Genomic DNA, 17,218 nt, shown 5'->3' on the forward strand with positions numbered 1-17,218 from the left:
ATTGGCTGAGCTCCAGCGAGCTTTGTGGCCATTAAGACTGGACTCTGCCTTAGCACAGGGTCAAGTGTCTGGATTTGGAAACAGGAAGAACTCTGGTGTCACTGACATGCTTTCTCTTGAAGCCTCCAACATGTTGTTTCTTCTGTTAACCACCCACTGCTCTTTCCTTGGAGGATGTTAAGGGTAGATTTTTAAGGAGAGCTGACAGTTGATCAGAGCCAGGAGCATTGGGGAGTTTGGGTTTGGGTAACCAAATGGAAAGGAGGTGTCTATATGTAAGGATAGCTTGGGAGGAGCAAGAGGCAGGGTAACATGCCCACATCTAGTCAGAGTAGGTGACATTAAAGATCCTGAGGGAGTGGCATCAGGCTGTCCTCTAGGCCTTGTGGGGGTGGGGAGGGGTAACCTCTGGGGAGTCCCATAGTCTTACTAAATTAGCTGTTGGCATTCTATCAGCTCTGGCTCCAGGGAGAGGGCTCAAGTCTGCTAAGGTCTGATCTTTTCTCTTTCTAAGCTGTAACTTCTCACTAGTCAGAGCCTCTGCTCCCACCAGACAGCTAACTCCTTTCTTTCCTCCATCCTCCCTCTCCCTTCTTCTCCCCTCTTCTTTACTCTCTCCTTTCTTCTGCCTCTCTCATTCTCTCTCCCAGTTTCCTCCCCTCTCCTCCTCCCGTCTCCTTCCCCTCTTTCTTCTTCCCTCCCTTCTCTTAATAGTTAAGTAGAGGTCAGCCACAGGAGTGGCCAGCACAAAAGGGTAAATGGCAAATCACCTTTACTTTGCCCTAGAAATTCAGTGGTTATCTCTCGTGTATTCTAGGTCAGAAATGGATCTTGTGATCCCAAAACGCTAACACTTGTGGGAACTTTGGCAGTTTCACTCTTCTGTGAGTAGACCTGTGCCAGGCAGCATGTATGATTCAGGGCTAACCACAGTGCTGGGTGAAAGGCCACCACACCTGCCAGGGATTAAGTAATGAGATAGAGTATAAAATGTTTTTATTTCAAAGTGAAAAACAGGTAGTCATTGTACTAATAAAATAATAACAACAATAAAAACAACGGTATAAAAAGCACATTTCCTCCCCTAATGCAAAGTGATAGCTCCTTGATCGCTCCCACAGCCTTGGACAAATCACAGTGCGTGCTGCATAGCAGCAAAAGTCAATCCCAGACCCCTTGGGTGATCTGTTCATGGTCAGTTCTGGATTCGGTGGCTTCACCTAGGAACAGCATGTGTTCTGCTCTCTCCCACCACAGCCACGATTTCCCTATGTCTCTGTCTTTGTCTCACTCCCTCCTCTGCCAGTCACAGCCTTATGAAGCATGCTGCCTGAGAGACAGGGCCCGGTTGCACAGGGTCGCCTCCTGTGCCTTGCCCATCAGGGCTTGCTTGTGGAGGGACTGTTGCTCACAAGCGTCCCGCAGCTCGGCCACTGCAGCCTCCTGGTCGCGCAGATGGCTGGCAGCTGTGAAAGGGCTACACATTGTCTCCACCAGGCCGAGCACCACACCGAAAAGTGCCAGCACGCTGCCCAGCACGTACAGCTTCACCAGCTTCCCTCGGGGCTTTTGCGCCATCATCTCTTTGGCTAGAGGGATCAGCTCACGCACGCTTTCCATCTGGGCTCTGGGCTGTGGGTGGCGGGGCCTGCAGAGGTAGTAGAGAAGAGAGAGGGTTGAGGCTTTTTTTCTGGGGGACAGCAGCAGAGCAGGGGACCCTGTGTCAGGAGAGGGGGGTCGGCGGGCAGAGGGGAGAAGGCAACTGCGGAAGGGACCTGCGGTTTCCCGCTCGTCCTCCCTCGGTTCCGGTTCCAAGCAGGATGCTCACCCAGGGTGCAGTGGGAACAGAAAGCACTTGCTGGCGGTAGTCAGGGATGGGTGGGTCAGGCTGGCCTTGGCGTTCTTCTTCTCGTACTCAGCCGCTGCAGGGCTCAGCGTCCAGAGCCCTTATATCTTTTGCCTAGGATCCGCCTCCTGGCTCGCTGACCTGGGCCCTGTCTGCACCCGCCAGGAAAAGAAGGGGGAGGAGGAAGAAGAAGGGTAGTGCTGCCGGGGACCCGGGGGAGGTGGCCACGAGCGGTGCACGCCCCTGCCATTTGCGCCCTGAGACCCTAGACCGTCAGTGCTGCAGAGCCTGAGAGCCCAAGGCACCAAGGGGGAGGACCCACACCAGGAGGTGATGACACCCTCTCCTGACAGGACACACTTTCTTTTTCTTGTCTGTAGGTGCTCAACTCTTGCAGTCACAAAGGAACCCAACATAGACCCCATGAGGAAATGTGGGGTTCCCTATAGTTGAAAGTTTTCATTTTCATCTAGAAGGCTACCTTCTCTCTCCATGCAGAGTGGGTATGGGTGGGAGGGAAGAAAAGGGAGGGACCCCTGCCTTGAGCAAGCAAAAACAAACAAAAAACAAAACAAAATAAAAATAAAACCAAACAAAAGAAACCCTGCATCTCCAGGGAGCAAATAAAGCAGAATGTCTTTCCAGAGTGCTGCTTCCATGGTTGGTGGGTTTTACTAAAACATGGAGAACACTACTAGTCACTTAATAGAAAGCTGTTCATTGATTGTGTGTGTGTGTGTGTGTGTGTGTGTGTGTGGTGGGGGAGAATTAGTGTCTGCCTCTAAGGTGCTTCCATAGGTCTTTCTGTATAACAGGGAACAGCCATTAAAATCAAAGCACAGACCTGTAATCCCAGTTACTGAGGCAGGAGGATGGCAAACCCAAGCATAGCCTGGGTAACTTACTGAGACCCTGTGTTTTGAAAATTAAAAAGAGGGCTATAGACATGGTTCAGTGATAGAGTGTTTTGCCTAGCGTGTGTTAGGCTGTGTGGGACATATATATATTTGTATATCACACACATAAACACACACACACACACACACACACACACACACACACACACAGTCCTCTCTTCTACATTCACTTCAGTGAAGTTGGTCTGCAATGGAAATATCCCTTCCTCTTGCAAAGCTTCCATGCCACCCTGCCCAGGTTTGGGAGAGTGCACTGTAGACCCCAGAGTGAGGATCCAGGGTGGAAAGTACTCTTAGAAGTTGCTTAGCTTAAAATTAAACATGATCCCCTGGGTGGGGGTATCTCTAATTTAGCTTTGACTATTGGTGTACCTGAGTTAGCAAAGTAGGGGAAAAGGAGAGGCAGGTAGGCCAAAGGGCTTGAAGCAGGGGGTGGAGTGGGGAGGAAGGGGAACCAGCTGGCCAGAAAATTGCAAAGGTCACTGATGCAATCTTGCAACAGCTTGCTTAGCCTTCCCTGTTTGAGCCCAGAGCCAGAGGGGAAAGGATGCCATTCTTAGGGATCTGAGGTCATTGGCCAGAGTCAGAGGGCATCATTAATAACCATCCCTTGTTCTGCTACTAGTCCTTCAGGTCTAGTCAAAGGTGGGGATTGGCCAAGAAAGTTGGGAATTTAAAGTTCACACTTTAGATTATAGGTAAGTGATCAAGGTAACCACAGCCAAATGTGGATTATTCTTGGAGGAGCATGGCTTGGCTTATTGTTCTTTTAACTTTGTCGAGCCAGAAAGTTCTGTAAGAAAGATCCGAGCCAAATTTAACTTCAGTCTTGGCATTGTTCTTAAGCCTTCCTGTTAATTTTGGAGCACTCCTAGTAGCTGGCAGCAGTGACCATGGAGCTTCCCCAATGACCATGAGGGTTCCAGACACAGTGGCTCCTGGGAAAGAATATGATGTATACCTTGAGAGAAGAGCACCCACTTGGTTTCCCCTCCAAAGGTGAGTCAGCCCAGTGTCTGACCCGAAGCTCCAAAAACTGACTGGGCAGCAAGTATTTCCCATGTTTCTGTAATTTAGACCTCGGACATAATCCTCCTCAGCCACAGAACTGTAATTTAGCTGGGCTTCCCTTTCCCAGGGGTGTGTCAGATAAACATCTTTCTTCCCTCTAACCCGACCTTGACCCCTGACCCCAGTAGCTTGCTGTCACTGGCTAGGCAGCAAGTCATATGGACTGAAGTCAGTGGTGGATTTGGTGGTGCCTGTTAAGGGAGTAGCAGGGGTTGGAGCAGATCACAGGGGTGGAAAGGCAGAGTGTCTAGAGTTGGAGGCTTTTCAGCACAACTCTCTGCTTTTCAGCACAACTCTCTGCTAGAGAAAGACCCCTTGGCTTTTGGAGGGAGGTGAGGAGGCTAGGAAGGGCTTGAGAATGAAATGTACACACTGACTCTGCTGACATCACTTTCAGAAGCACAGATCCTTGCTGCATTTGGGTCAGACACAGGTTACAGTTAAGATGAAATCAAGCCACAAGGTGACCAATCTTCTATTTGGCTGAGGATTGATGAGGACTTCCCGTGTTAGAGCAGAGACAGTCCTGTGCAGGATGGACAGGTATCCTCCTTTCCAAGTTGGTTCATTTTCTGTTACTAATATGTAGTACCTCAGTGTGGGTACATTTAGCTTATGGCTCTGGAGCTCCAAGGTCAAGGGACTCATCTGGTTGTGTGTGTGTGTGTGTGTGTGTGTGTGTGTGTGTGTGTGTGTGTGTGTGTATTTGTGATAGAGTACAGCTAAAATAAAAGGCATGAGTGTGAGTATGTATGTGTGCTTCTATATCTCTACTCTGTTTATAAACCTTGTCTAACCCTAATCACTTCTTTAAATGCTGTATTTTCTTAATCTCTCAAATGGGGCTTACATTTCAACACCTAGAATCCTGGAGTGTCATTCAAACCTCAAAGTCTACCCTGACATTCAGTTTTTATTCTTTCTAGGGATGCTAGGAGAGGCAGTTTCCAAATTTTATCTCATTTCCCCCCTAAAATCGCTTTCTCGATACATTGAAACATCAGTAGCCTCTGGTGAGGGAAAACCCACAAAGGGGCAATATGTCATCCAAGGCCCAGCAAGATCTGTCCCTGCAACTGTGCCTCTGCTGCTGAGGCAAGGGAATGCAGTCTTCCAGATGGACTGTTGTGTTATGATTGCTATTGTTGTCATTGACATTATTTCCCATCTGCTTGCTACCTGCACAAAAATCACTGTATGCCCCTGGGATTCCAGAAGCTTGGAGGAAATGGATTTTCAATGGACATAGTACTGAACTATCTTTGTATTTTACACCCAACGTAAAACACCTTTGAGTCTCAGCGCCACCCTACTCCTCTCTCTCTCTCTCTCTCTCTCTCTCTCTCTCTCTCTCTCTCTCTGTATGTGTGGGCAGGGGGGGAAGTTGCATGTATGTGGAGGTCAGAGGTCAGTCTTAGATGTCATTCTTTGGGATGCTGTCCACCTTGTTTCTTTGAGACAGGGTCCTCATGTTTACAAATTGAACACTTTACCAACTAAGCTGTCTCTCCATCCCACCTTAATGACTTTGTCACTTCATATCAGTTTTAGAGGGAAAGCTTCCTGGAACTCAAGCCTCAGTGGATAACTTAGGACTTGTTTTGCTGTACTGGGATGGAACCCAGGTTCCTGTGTGGGACAAACATGTACCTTGCTACTAATCCACAGCCCCAGATGGACAGTTTTTAAATTTACACATCCGACCTTTATGTTCTCTGCATTTGTAGGTTAGAGTTTTGGAGTTCAGACATGTCTCTGTGGATTCCCTGCAGGCGTTACTTAGCATGCTTGATCTGACACACTCACCTTCCTGCACTCTTCCAAACCCAGCCCATTCTTAGAATCTGTATTCCCAGCAGATACACTTCAATTTATTGCTTCTTTGACTTTAAATACTATGTCAGTTTCTTGGCGAGGTCTTCCTTAAGCACACCCTCTCACAAGACCCACCGGGAACCTTTGCTTGTTGGGGGCGATAGAATTGTCAATTGAATTTTGTATTGTCTTTCACTCCCACGGAAGGACACATCTCATGAGGGCTAGAGCTTTGCTCTGCTCTTCAGCTCTTAGCACAACCTTTGGCACACAATGGAGGTCCTTGTAGATAAATGTGGGTTTAAAGAGTAGTCTCTTCAGTGAACTATGAAGCTCAGCAGGGAGGGATGTATGTTCACACACAGTCAGACGTTTGGTCAATACAAAGGGCCATTAGTTCCATCTGTTCCATCCCAAACAAAATCACCAAATGAATAATTTTCTCAAGTACTCATTATTTTTCTTTTATTTTTAGCTGCCTGATTAAGTATGAGGTAGTGAACTCCTGGATTCTGTACGCTGACCTTGCATGTCCTGATAGTCTTGGTATTTGGGACCTCATTGGTGTGGTCTTTCTGCTGGCCTACCTTCACCTCTTGTTCCTCTCCTGTAAAATACCTGTGCTCACCATAGGGAGCTGAGAGAGGTCCCTTCCTTCTCAGGCCAAGACACAGTCTGTTCTCTGTACTGCTGCGGTCAGTGCCTACCAACTCTCCCTGCCATTTTTCTCACACTGCTGTGTGCCTTCTTCTTGAAAAGCTAGGGTCCTTTTATCCTGCCTTCCCTCTTGGGCTCCCAGAAGTCACTCATTCCCTTGCCAGCACACTGTGCTCCAACCTTTCTGTGAATATTGGTTGCCTGCATGGCTCCAACTGCATAGCTTGGCACTAGAATACACACTGGTTTATACAGTGCTCTCATTGTTTTTTTTTTTTTTTCCCTGTCTTTTGTCAGTTTGCCTCCTCTCTGTTTATAGGACCAAACCTTCATATTTTTCATGGTGTGAACCTGCAACAGGGGCCCAGTCAATATTAATTACGTTGACCTAAAAGCCAGTGCTGGAATAGATTGCAAAATGACCTGTTAGACCCTCTTGGGAGGTTATTTTAGGCTCAGTGGCCCGTCCTTGGCTTTCAGCCTTGAGGTTGAAGTTGCCCAAGAGCTGACAATTTGCCTTCACTCCCTCAACTCTGGCCTCCTCACCTTTCACTTCCATCACCACTCTGGCATCCACTTCACTGCACTGCGCTGAGGCACCCCTTCAGCCTGTCTTTGGGACTATTCCCTGAGGATATACAAGGCATTGAGCTTCAGCCCCTCGTGGTTGGAGTAAAATAGAGCCACCCGCTACTAAAGCAGGTGGACTGTTCTGGGACCCACATACTGCCCAGGATCACCTGGCATCTGCTGCCAGCATATTTTGAATGGCAATAGAGGCTTTAGTTTGAATCAGCTCAAATGACTTCCCTAAGCTTCAGTGGGAGTTAGATGTAAGAGCATGGAGATCTGGGGTTGAGCAGACTTGGGTTCTTTCAAGCTCTGCCCTTTCCATTTGCTGGAGTCTATCCTTGGACAAGTGACTAGCTTTACCAGCTTCTATTGTCTATAAAGTGAGAGTGAAGATAATGCCTGTCAAGCAGTGTGGTGAGGGCTGATGGAGATGGGGGGTTTGCTACATGAGGTCTAAAGCAATCTGTACACTGTTATGATTTAGCAGTCTTTGCCTCCTGATGCAGGTTTGCATGTCCCACAGTCCCACATCCGAGCCCACATCCGACAGCCCACTGTCACTTCTTGGGTGACATTTATGTAGCTTCCAGAAACATTTGTCAAAGCCATTCACATATGCAGCACTGCCTTATGCCCCTTATGCATAGTTACTGGAATCAAGAAACAGGCTACTCCTGCCCAGCAGACAACGACGAGCAAGTACCACAATGTGCGGAACAGCATGATGCAGCAATGCATGTCAGGGAGACACGGATGGAGAACAAATCATTTCAGTACTAGTTAAAGGAGGCATGAGAATGGATGATCTCTGAGCAGCTTAGGTTGTCAAAGTTGGACAGGGACTTGTCAGGTGATACTGGAGGGAGGGGTTAGAGCTTGAGGCTGAGAAATACCTGGAAAGGACTACAGATGAAAGGGGGGTGGAAGGATGGGGAAGCCTTGTGTAGCCATTGATTAGTCAAAAGCAGTTAGGCAAGAGTAGCTACAGCATAGAGAGAGAATTTTGGTAATTCTAGGAGACAAGGGAGAAGTCATGGGCAGTGACCAGATAAAGAACAAGCCACATACAAAGTTACCTATGTGTCCTTGTGTCACACACAGGAAACATGGGGTACTCTTTAATCCTAGAAATGCTGTCTCCTTGGTTTCTGTGCTACACATTCTCCTAGCTCTTCTCCAAGCCTGTGGCTTATGATTCCTTCCTCTCCAATGATTGCATCATTGTCTGAATTTCTCAGGACTGGCTTGCTTACCACTGTGTCTCTGGGTGCCTGGCACTGGGTGGGTGCTCAATAAATATTTGTCTAGTGAATAAATGGTTCTGGGTATTTTCATGTTTCTGAGTTACCTGGGGCCTCATGAATTTTCTTGTGTCCACATTTGCATGTTTATGGGTCTTGTCCTCATTCAGGTCATATTTAGGCAGTCATGTTGGTGAGACTTCCTGGGTATAGCTTCTGACATTTATAGGAGACACAGTCTTGTAGCAAACTCCCTATTCATCCAACACCTACCTTCTTTGTGCCCTTCTTCCACAATGATTCCAAGCTGAGGGAAATTGTTTGTTGTTGTTTTTTGCTTATTTGGTTTTGATTTTCAGGAGCAGGAGTTTTGAGAGGGGCAAGGTGGGTATGTAAATTCATGAAGTACATGCCCTTCAAATAGTATTTTATTATTGTCACTTAAGAATCTATAGTAATTTTGTTTGAATACCTGCTAATGGAAACATTAAGCTGGCTACTTGGGGACACAGTGACCTTGAGAGGTGTACCTGTCACTCTTGAGGGCTACTTATGAAATTTAAAGGTTGAATGATAGTAACTATGTGAATTTGAGATATTTACAAAAGGACTTACAGCAGAACAGAACTGGCTTCTGAGATAACTGTACAGGAAACTAATGCCAGAGGTGAGGAGAACTGACAGGAAATATCAGAAAAGCCATCACAGATCCAGAAATCAGAGCTGAGTCTTGGGTTAAGATTTTGTCAAGCTCACAGGAGGTAGAGAGATGGTTGTGTAGGATGAATCCAGACTAAATATGGTATTAGATGGCAAGGTTAGAAGGCTTGTATGAAGAGTTTGTGTGGTGATATATTATTTGTGATTTATTGAAGCTTGCCTGAGGATTTAGAAAGTAAAGCCAGCCTCAAGCTGTAGAGATCAGGCTGTGGTGGCACACACCTTTTTAATCCCAAGACTCAAGATTAAGAGGTAGACCGGTCTCTGAGTCCAAGCTGGAGACTGAATCAGAGTTTAGGCCTTTAATCCCAGGATTTGAGAGCCATAAAAGGTAGAGACATTCAGTCTGAGATTAGTCTTTAGCTAAGTTAAGGAGAGCATAGCAGTCTGAGTGAATCTGAGGAGCAATGAAGTCGGGGGCAGTCTGAGGATCATCCCTTTGGTCTGAGCTAGTGTTCAGCTGCTCTGCTTTTCTGATCTTCAGCTTGAAACTTGAACATCAATATCAGTTTTTGGGTCTTTTATTTATCGTGTTACAAAGGGCTGTGGGGCCTAGGCACTAACAGGTAACTTTCAGATGGACCTGGAATAACTGGCTGGGAATTTTGTGGACTTGAACCTAGAGATGATGGAATATATTCAGGACAAAGTCTACCCCAAATCCAACTCAGTAATGGAGTGCTAGCCAAAACCAACAAGATGAAACAGGGACGAGGCAAAGTTCTATGTTTGCGCATGCATCTGTGCTCACACGGTGTAAAAACAGTGCACGTTCAAGATGGTGCAACCTGCCTTGATGGCATTTGACTTGAACCAGAGTTGTTACACCATTGGTGCTGTGACACCAGAAGGGGGAAACCTCCTGTAGCTGGCTGCAGTACTGGGGTGATCTCCAGGACAAAGCCAGGTCAGCACACTCTCTTCTGCCACCAATCCACAAGAGGATGCCTTTCTCAGCAAGCCACCCTTCTTCCAGGAGCCTGAGCCCCTTCCTGTGTGTGTGTGTGTGTGTGTGGGGGGGGGGGGGTTATTCCTTGGGCTATTTGTGGACTTTTTCTTTTCTTTGTCCTCCCTCCCTCCCCTCCCTTCTTCCCTCTCTCCTTCCTTTTATTTGTTTTTGATATAATCTTATTCTGTAATTCACTAGCCTCAAAAATCACTCTGTAGCCCAGGCTGGCCTCAAACTCATCACAACCTTTGCCCCTGCCACCTGCTCAGCCTTCAAAATGCTGACGTTACAAGCATTTAGCCACCATACCCTACTTGCCATGGGCTGTTTCCATCTAATCTATTCTTGGACTCAGGCTGTGTCTCCTCCTATAGTCAGTGCACATCTTCATGGAGAGTTTACAGCAGTCTGAAGAGAGAGTTTCAATGTGTATTGGAGTTGTCCCCAGGTGACCATATGAAACAAAGGGTCCCTCCCCCACTACCATCTTGCCTCTTACTTTGTGTAAAGTGAAAATACATATTTTTTTTCAGCTTAAGATGCTGATACCCGGAGGGTAACTCGCTGCTTTAGCATGGTTTACTCTAGCTCCTTGACTTTGGGTCAGCCTAAGGAGGATGACAGTGGCTCCCTCAGGATCTAGCCTAGAGGAATGTGGTAATGACTGTAGGAGGCATTTGGCCTACAACAGCCTGATACACAGCTTGAACCTAGGGCCCTCATTGCCACTGAGTCACACCCTAGGCCATGTTCTCTTTTATTACTCTAGGAAGATGTGTAGATATTATTTCTTGAAGTTCTTAATTGAAGGGATAGATAGAATTTATAATGCTAGGAAGCATACATGTACACCCCAGAGGTTGGTGGGATGGACTTCTCCCTACTTGTAGCTCAGCTCTTGGTCTTGCACCTGGCATGGCTCATGATAGAAGGGTCCAGCCCAGAGGATGCCACCATGATGTTGAGGCATTGGGCCCTCTGGCATGTGTAAGCATTGGCAGATGGGACACAGTCCACAAGAAGGTGACCTGGTCAGGAATGGCCTGAAAGTTGGAACTGGGCAAAGAGCTCTAATACATGTGAGGTTGCTGAATTCTGCAAATAAAAAGTCAGGAAGCTCATAATTCCAGAGAAGCAGTGAACACTGTAGTATAGCAATGCTACTGGTTTTTGGAACTTACTTATTGATGGCCAGCATATTCTTTGTTTAGCTAGAGATCTAGGCTTCTGAGTTTCCCATGTTTGTTGGGTGCATGAGTTACAGAGGACCTGTGGTCTCTCATTGGAGACATCACCCACACCATGGTCATGAGCACAACCACACACACAGACAACCAAGCAGCACCCACTGCTGGGGACATGGTTTTCTGAGCTGGCCTCAGGAAAATCAGAATCAGGTGGAAGGGTTGCAGGAGAGAGTTAGCTTTGTGTGAAGGCAGTGCTTTTAGTTCCCTCCATTTCCCCAAGTCTATCAGAAGAAGGGCTGGCTCTTTTTGCAGTCTTTGACCCTACAGCAGGTCCTACGATTCTTGCTTTCAGCATGCCCCTCCCTCCTCGTTCTTTACCGCATGCTCTCATTGGTTCCTGTGTTTACCCAGAAGTGTGTCAAGAGCTCTGCTGACATAGTGAGTCTTTCTCAGTCCCTGAAACAAAACTTAGAATGGGAAGCCCAGATCTTACAGAGTCCATAACCTTCTAGAAAAACCTACAGTACCAACAGGGAGCCTGGGGGCTCAGTGGAAGGGGTCCATGTAAAGCAGTAAATGGGGAGAGGGTGGGGTACAGCAGAGGGGGCATGTGACTTCTGGACACAAACCGCTCTCCTTTTGCAGATCTGTTTTCTTCAGTTGTTGATTATTCTACTAAAATATGAGAACACAGAGAAACAGAGAGATGAAAGTCTCAATGTTATTGATTTCTCCATTTTCTCTCTGAGTACTTCTCCTTTTGGAGAAGTTGAGTTGATTTTGTGCACATTTGTCCTGGCCCCAGCAGTTAACAGAACTTCACAAGCAGTCCCTAAAGTTATGGAAACAAACAAACAAGCAAGCAAGCAAACAAACAAACCTAGAGTATAAATGATGGGGAATATCCATATATATATTTCTCTTGTTGGTTGATGAATAAAACACTGTTTGGCCAATGGAGGCAGAAATATAGGCAGGACTAGGAGATTAGGAGAATTCTGGGAAAGGTAGGCAGAAGGTGATGCAATGTAGCCTTCAAAGGAGTAACAGGTCCTGACACTTCTTTGGTAAAATAAGACATGTGGAAATACTTAGATTAATAGAAATGGGTTAATAATTAAGGCAGAGCTAGCCAGTAAGAAGCCCTAGCCAATGATCAACAGTTTTATAATTAATTTAGCATCTCTGTGTGTTCATTTGGGGCTGAAGTGGTGGGACCTGGCTGGACAAGAAAACTACAGCAACAAATAAAACCAGCAGAGCCTCAGCAACCCTGGGAATATGGAGGCCCTGGAATGAGAGGTCTTCTCTGCTGCTTCAGACATGCTGGCAGGAGGGAGTTCAGCTTCCCTCAGTACACCAGCTTTGATTCAGTCTTTCTCTTCTAATTCTGTCTGTATGATCCCTCCCTCAGAAACCATAAAACCAAACCTCTGTCACATTCACACTTGTTCTTCTGCCTTCCCTGTTTGTAAATATTCCCATCCTCGACTCTACCCTTTGCCTAGTCCTGTCCTGGAAGGCCAGAAGCTAAGGCCCTCCCCTCAACTCTACTTCCAGATTGCCCTTTGTGGTGGCCTCTCTGCACTCTGGTTCAGTCCAGTCAGGATGGAATCTTGGATCACACAGAGAAATTCTGGGGTGAAGGGGAGCACACCACATAGAAACTAAACAAAAAATAATACAGTTAGTTCTCCCAGGACTTGACCATTACCCCAATTTTCTCAGGGTCTTCTAGAGATGCTAGTGCCCCTACACAACAGGAAGCAATCTAGAGAACACAATACCCACATTTCCAAGAAGTAGGGTGGATGGTTTTGGTCATTTGGTGGGGTTGAATGTTTGTCATCATTCAGGGGTTGGTTACAAGTTGTTGTTGGTCATGGTCAGGGAAAAAAGCTGGGCAAAAGAGATTAGATTTAGGGATCTCTTTCTGAAAGAACAAAGGAGGGATATAGCATAGAAATGATTGGATAAAAGGTTGATATTTGACTAGTTTTGAACTAAAAAGAACAATTAGTTTCAAATCCTTCACATTGGTATGGATTTTTATATACAGATACAAATTTATGGTTATTTTTGTTATACTGTATATATGCTTCTACTCTAGTTTAAATTATTGTACCTATGCAGCTCATTTAACAATGTAATGTAAATTTCTAGTCCTTGAAAGCTATTATTATAAACTATTTAGGATAATTAAGAAAAGCAGGTTAATAGTTAATGGTGTATAACAATCAAACAAACAAATTATGTTAGGTATGTTTTCAGGGTCAAACAGAGATATATTTTAAATACACAGATGGTCTTCAAACACCTCAGAGGCCTACAGAATATGACATTTAAAATGTTTTAATAGCATAAAGCTTTCGTGATAGTGAGACAGATCTGTTCCTGGCAGCACAAATTTACTTCAAAAAAGGGTGATGGGCATTGAAGAACCTCCCTATGGAATTTGATTTATATATGGCAAAGCTAATAATCTTGGGCAAGAAATTGCCCTTGCTTCAACTTCTGACATTATGTTGTCAAAACTGGACAATCAGGACAAAGTAGGACAGACCTTCACATTTTCCTGCCTCACAAAAAAGTCTGTCAGATAGATATTTTAGGCCTGTAGGCTAAAGATGGATGCCCCAACATTGCAGAGGAAGCTTGGGTGACTGTTCAGACAGCCAGGTGTCTCTGTCATTTCTGTAGTTTTGAAAGTTGCTTGCTCAGCACTTCATGTTTGCTTAGGTAATATCATATCCTTCTTGGATTTTTGATAGGGTTAAAGACTAGATAATTATAGTTACAGTTTTCCTTGTTAGCAAATTCAGAAAAGAAACTCACAAGAGAAGTGTAAAATATATAGGATTGAGGGACATAAAAGCTTACATTGTTTATCTAAGAAAAGGGTTTGATGTCTAAAAAGATAGTTTTGAGTTGGTAATGAAAGTTAGGATAAAAAAATAAATTAGGCACAAAATTTTTGACTCACCAAGATAAATTAGATAATGAAATATTTTCTCTGAATTTGCCAAATGCAGACAGATTGGACATTGTAAATGTAAATCTTACCTGGTATTTGTTGTTGTATATAGTTTTATTATGATAGTTAAGATCTTCTGTTTTTTATTTAGACAAAAGGGAGAAGTGTGGATTATTTGTACACTGTGTGAAAATATATTGCTATGATTGGTGTAATAAGCTGAATGGCCAATAGCAAAGCAGGAGAGATAGGAGGGACTTCCAGGCAGACAGAGATCTCTGGGAAGAAAAAAGGCAGGGTTGCCAACCAGATGCAGAAGAAACAGATGGGCAGTACAGAGTAGAGGTAACTAAGCCACATAAAAGAGTGTAGACTAAAAGATATGGGTTAATTTCTTATAAGAACTAGTTAGAAACAAGTCAAAGCTTTGGCCAGGCTTTCATAATTAATAATAAGTCTCTGTCTCATTATTTGTGAGCTGGCGGCCCAAAGAAAAATCCATCTACACTGCCCTACAGTCTAGCTCCATGCTTTCCCATGTTTGAATAGCAGGGCAGGAGTGAGGTCAAGTCTACACAGACCTGTGTGTGGTTCAGGCACTGCAGGAGATGCTGACTGAGTGCTAGATGGTGCTGGTCCAGACAGGCCAGGCATACCTGGCCCCTTCCTCCCCAAACACAGGGCTCTTATTTCCCCATACTCAGCCCTCACTGCTAGACTGAACATTAGGAGCTTAAGCTTGTCTTTAGTAGACCTTTACAGATCATACTTAGCCTTCTATAACATGGGGAGCAGATCTTCATATGCCCATGTCCTGTCTTTTGCTGCACTGTGTTATACCCTGTCCAGTTACACAAAACTGCTCAAGGGGCTATGGGCTGCCCTTTCAGAAAGATATCCAGCTCTCCTTTGGCTGGGCTGGGCCAAGGACAGACACAGCTAGCTCTAAATGTGCTGAGTCAATCAATGGCTAGAGTTCACAAAGATGGACTTAATTCCCAAGAACCTAATTTCCAGAGTTCAAGAGGGGGTATGACAATGGGTCAGCTATCTGCTGCAGGATACTGTGGACATTGGAGAGGATAGACATGACAGGAGCATACAGAGATATTCTAGTTTCTCTGGAATCCAGCTAGCTAGTGGCCATCATGTCTTGCTTTGCACTGAACCTATATCACAGTAGTGAGCCATTTGGGAAATACTTTGATACACACACACACACACACACACACACACAGAGAGAGAGAGAGAGAGAGAGAGAGAGAGAGAGAGAGAGAGAGAGAGAGAGAGAATGTCAAGGTCCAAGAGTAGCCCAAGAGCTTCTGATGCAGCACCTTGGTACTCATGTGAGAAGCTGTCAGTCAGGAAACCTGATGGTGTCTGTTTTTTGATGTGGTCACAGCATCAACACTCAGGGGCCATAATCAACACAAGTGCTCCAAGGTTGGAACAAGACACAAGAGGAGGTGTGTGTGTGTGTGTGTGTGTGTGTGTGTGTGTGTGTGTGTGTGTGTGTTTTATAAAGGACAACCTTGGATGCCACTCTTTTTTGTTATTGTTGTTTTGTTTTTTGAGATATATTTCCCTGTGTAGCCCTGGCTGTTCTGGAATTCACTCTGTAGACGAGGCTGGCCTCAAACTCACAAAGATCTGCCTGCCTCTGCCTCTAGAGATAGGGTCTTTCACTGAACCTGGAACTCTCTGATTCACCTGGCCTGGCCAAAGCCCCAAGGTTTCATTCATCTCTCCATCTTCTCAGAAATGGAATTGCCAGTGCCTGCTACTCTTTTCTTTTTCTTTCTTTCCTTTCTTTTTTCCTTCCTTCATTCCTTCCTTTCTTTTAATTTTAAACATGGGTTCTTGAAATCCAACACAGGCCTCCATCTTTGCATAGCAAGCACTTTTCTGACTGAGCCATCTCACCAACTCCTAAAGATGATATTTGTGCTACTGGATCTTGGCTGGGCCTAGGAAACCTGAAGACCAGAATGGAGGCCCATGTCATGTCTGTGACCCTTGGTAATTAATAAGAATGTGGGTGCCTAAACAAACAACAAAGGATCTAATCATTGCCCATCAGCTGGGACCCAGTTATTGAAAATGGGCCCCATTTTCTTTATCTAAGAAGTTAAGGCCAGCCAAGTGCCACATGCAGTGTCCTGGTAGGCGCTGAATGGGTTTATGCACGGAAAGGGTTTATAGAGCCCCAGGCCCTCTGGAGGCCTACAGAAAGTTATTTTAGACTGACATCCTGATTTCTCCAACACCTCAGGACTTATCCAGTAGCATGCATGTTTGTCTTCCAGGCAAACAGGGTACATGAGTGTGCAGGAGAAGGGAGGCTGTGGAGTAACCACTCAGGGATACAGCCTCAGAACCCTGTCCTGTTATCATTGCCCCTACCAGAGACTGCTTTCCTTCTGTGCTTCAGCAACTTACCAGAATCTCTCTCTGCTGCCTGGATAACTGGTGCGTAGGACCATGTTAGGATTAGTCACTTTGCAAAGTCTCAGAGCCAGTGCTGGAGCCCATCCTGCCTCACAGACAAGGATTCAGCCATGATTCATTATATGACAGGTGTGCCAAGACTTAGTCACCAGGTACTCCTGAGTGTCAGATGCAGAATCATACCCTTTAGTCCTCTTCTGATCTTTTCTTCCCTCCCCTGTGATTGCTCATGGAGCAGATCCTAGATGGTCCTTTCTAGCTCCCTGCATGCTGTGCCCAACAGATGGATAATGGGGACAGTGACTTCCAGTGTCTACTCATCAGAATCATTGCCCAAGGGGGCCTTATGTGCAGGCAAATGGGATGACACCCTTATCAACAGAGTGCCATTTTGGTAATCTGGAGTAGGTGCTTTAAAAGAGAGGCCCCACTGCCGCCTGCAATGCAGAACATCCATGGTGAGTGACCCATTCTAGTGACCAGGATCCTGGCACCAAGACCTCTGAGGATGCAGTGATGAAAAACAGACCTTGGAGACTCTAGAAATTGAATGAATTATTTTCATGTCAACAGGACATGTTCTACCAACACCAAGCTCCTTCCTACAAGGTTCCAGGCACTTGGGGTTGGGGGTGAATGAACAAAGTAGAAAGGAACTTGTGTTTCCTCAGACACGATGTCCCAGTGGTAGACACAAAACAAATATGGCCAATAAGGAAATTTGGGGGGCTGAGGCTGTAGCTCAGTTGGCAGAATGCTTGCTTAACATTCGTGAAACCCTGAACTTGATCCGAGCACCATATATACCAGGAGTGTTCCT

The 17,218-nt window shown here is 45.6% G+C and overlaps 1 protein-coding gene across 1 annotated transcript; it reads right to left on the reverse strand.

Moving 5' to 3' along the window:
• Positions 1-979: 979 nt before the first annotated feature.
• On the reverse strand, positions 980-1,911 carry G0s2 (G0/G1 switch 2). Its single transcript, XM_051186548.1, has 2 exons — positions 1,829-1,911; positions 980-1,648 (listed from the first exon to the last, which is right to left on the reverse strand). The coding sequence occupies exon 2, from the start codon at positions 1,618-1,620 to the stop codon at positions 1,315-1,317; it is 306 nt and encodes a 101-aa protein (XP_051042505.1). The 5' UTR covers positions 1,621-1,648; positions 1,829-1,911; the 3' UTR covers positions 980-1,314.
• Between the last annotated feature and the right edge of the window lie 15,307 nt (positions 1,912-17,218).

This window comes from Phodopus roborovskii, unplaced genomic scaffold, assembly GCF_943737965.1.
Source record: "Phodopus roborovskii unplaced genomic scaffold, PHOROB, whole genome shotgun sequence".
Lineage (NCBI taxonomy): Eukaryota > Metazoa > Chordata > Mammalia > Rodentia > Cricetidae > Phodopus > Phodopus roborovskii.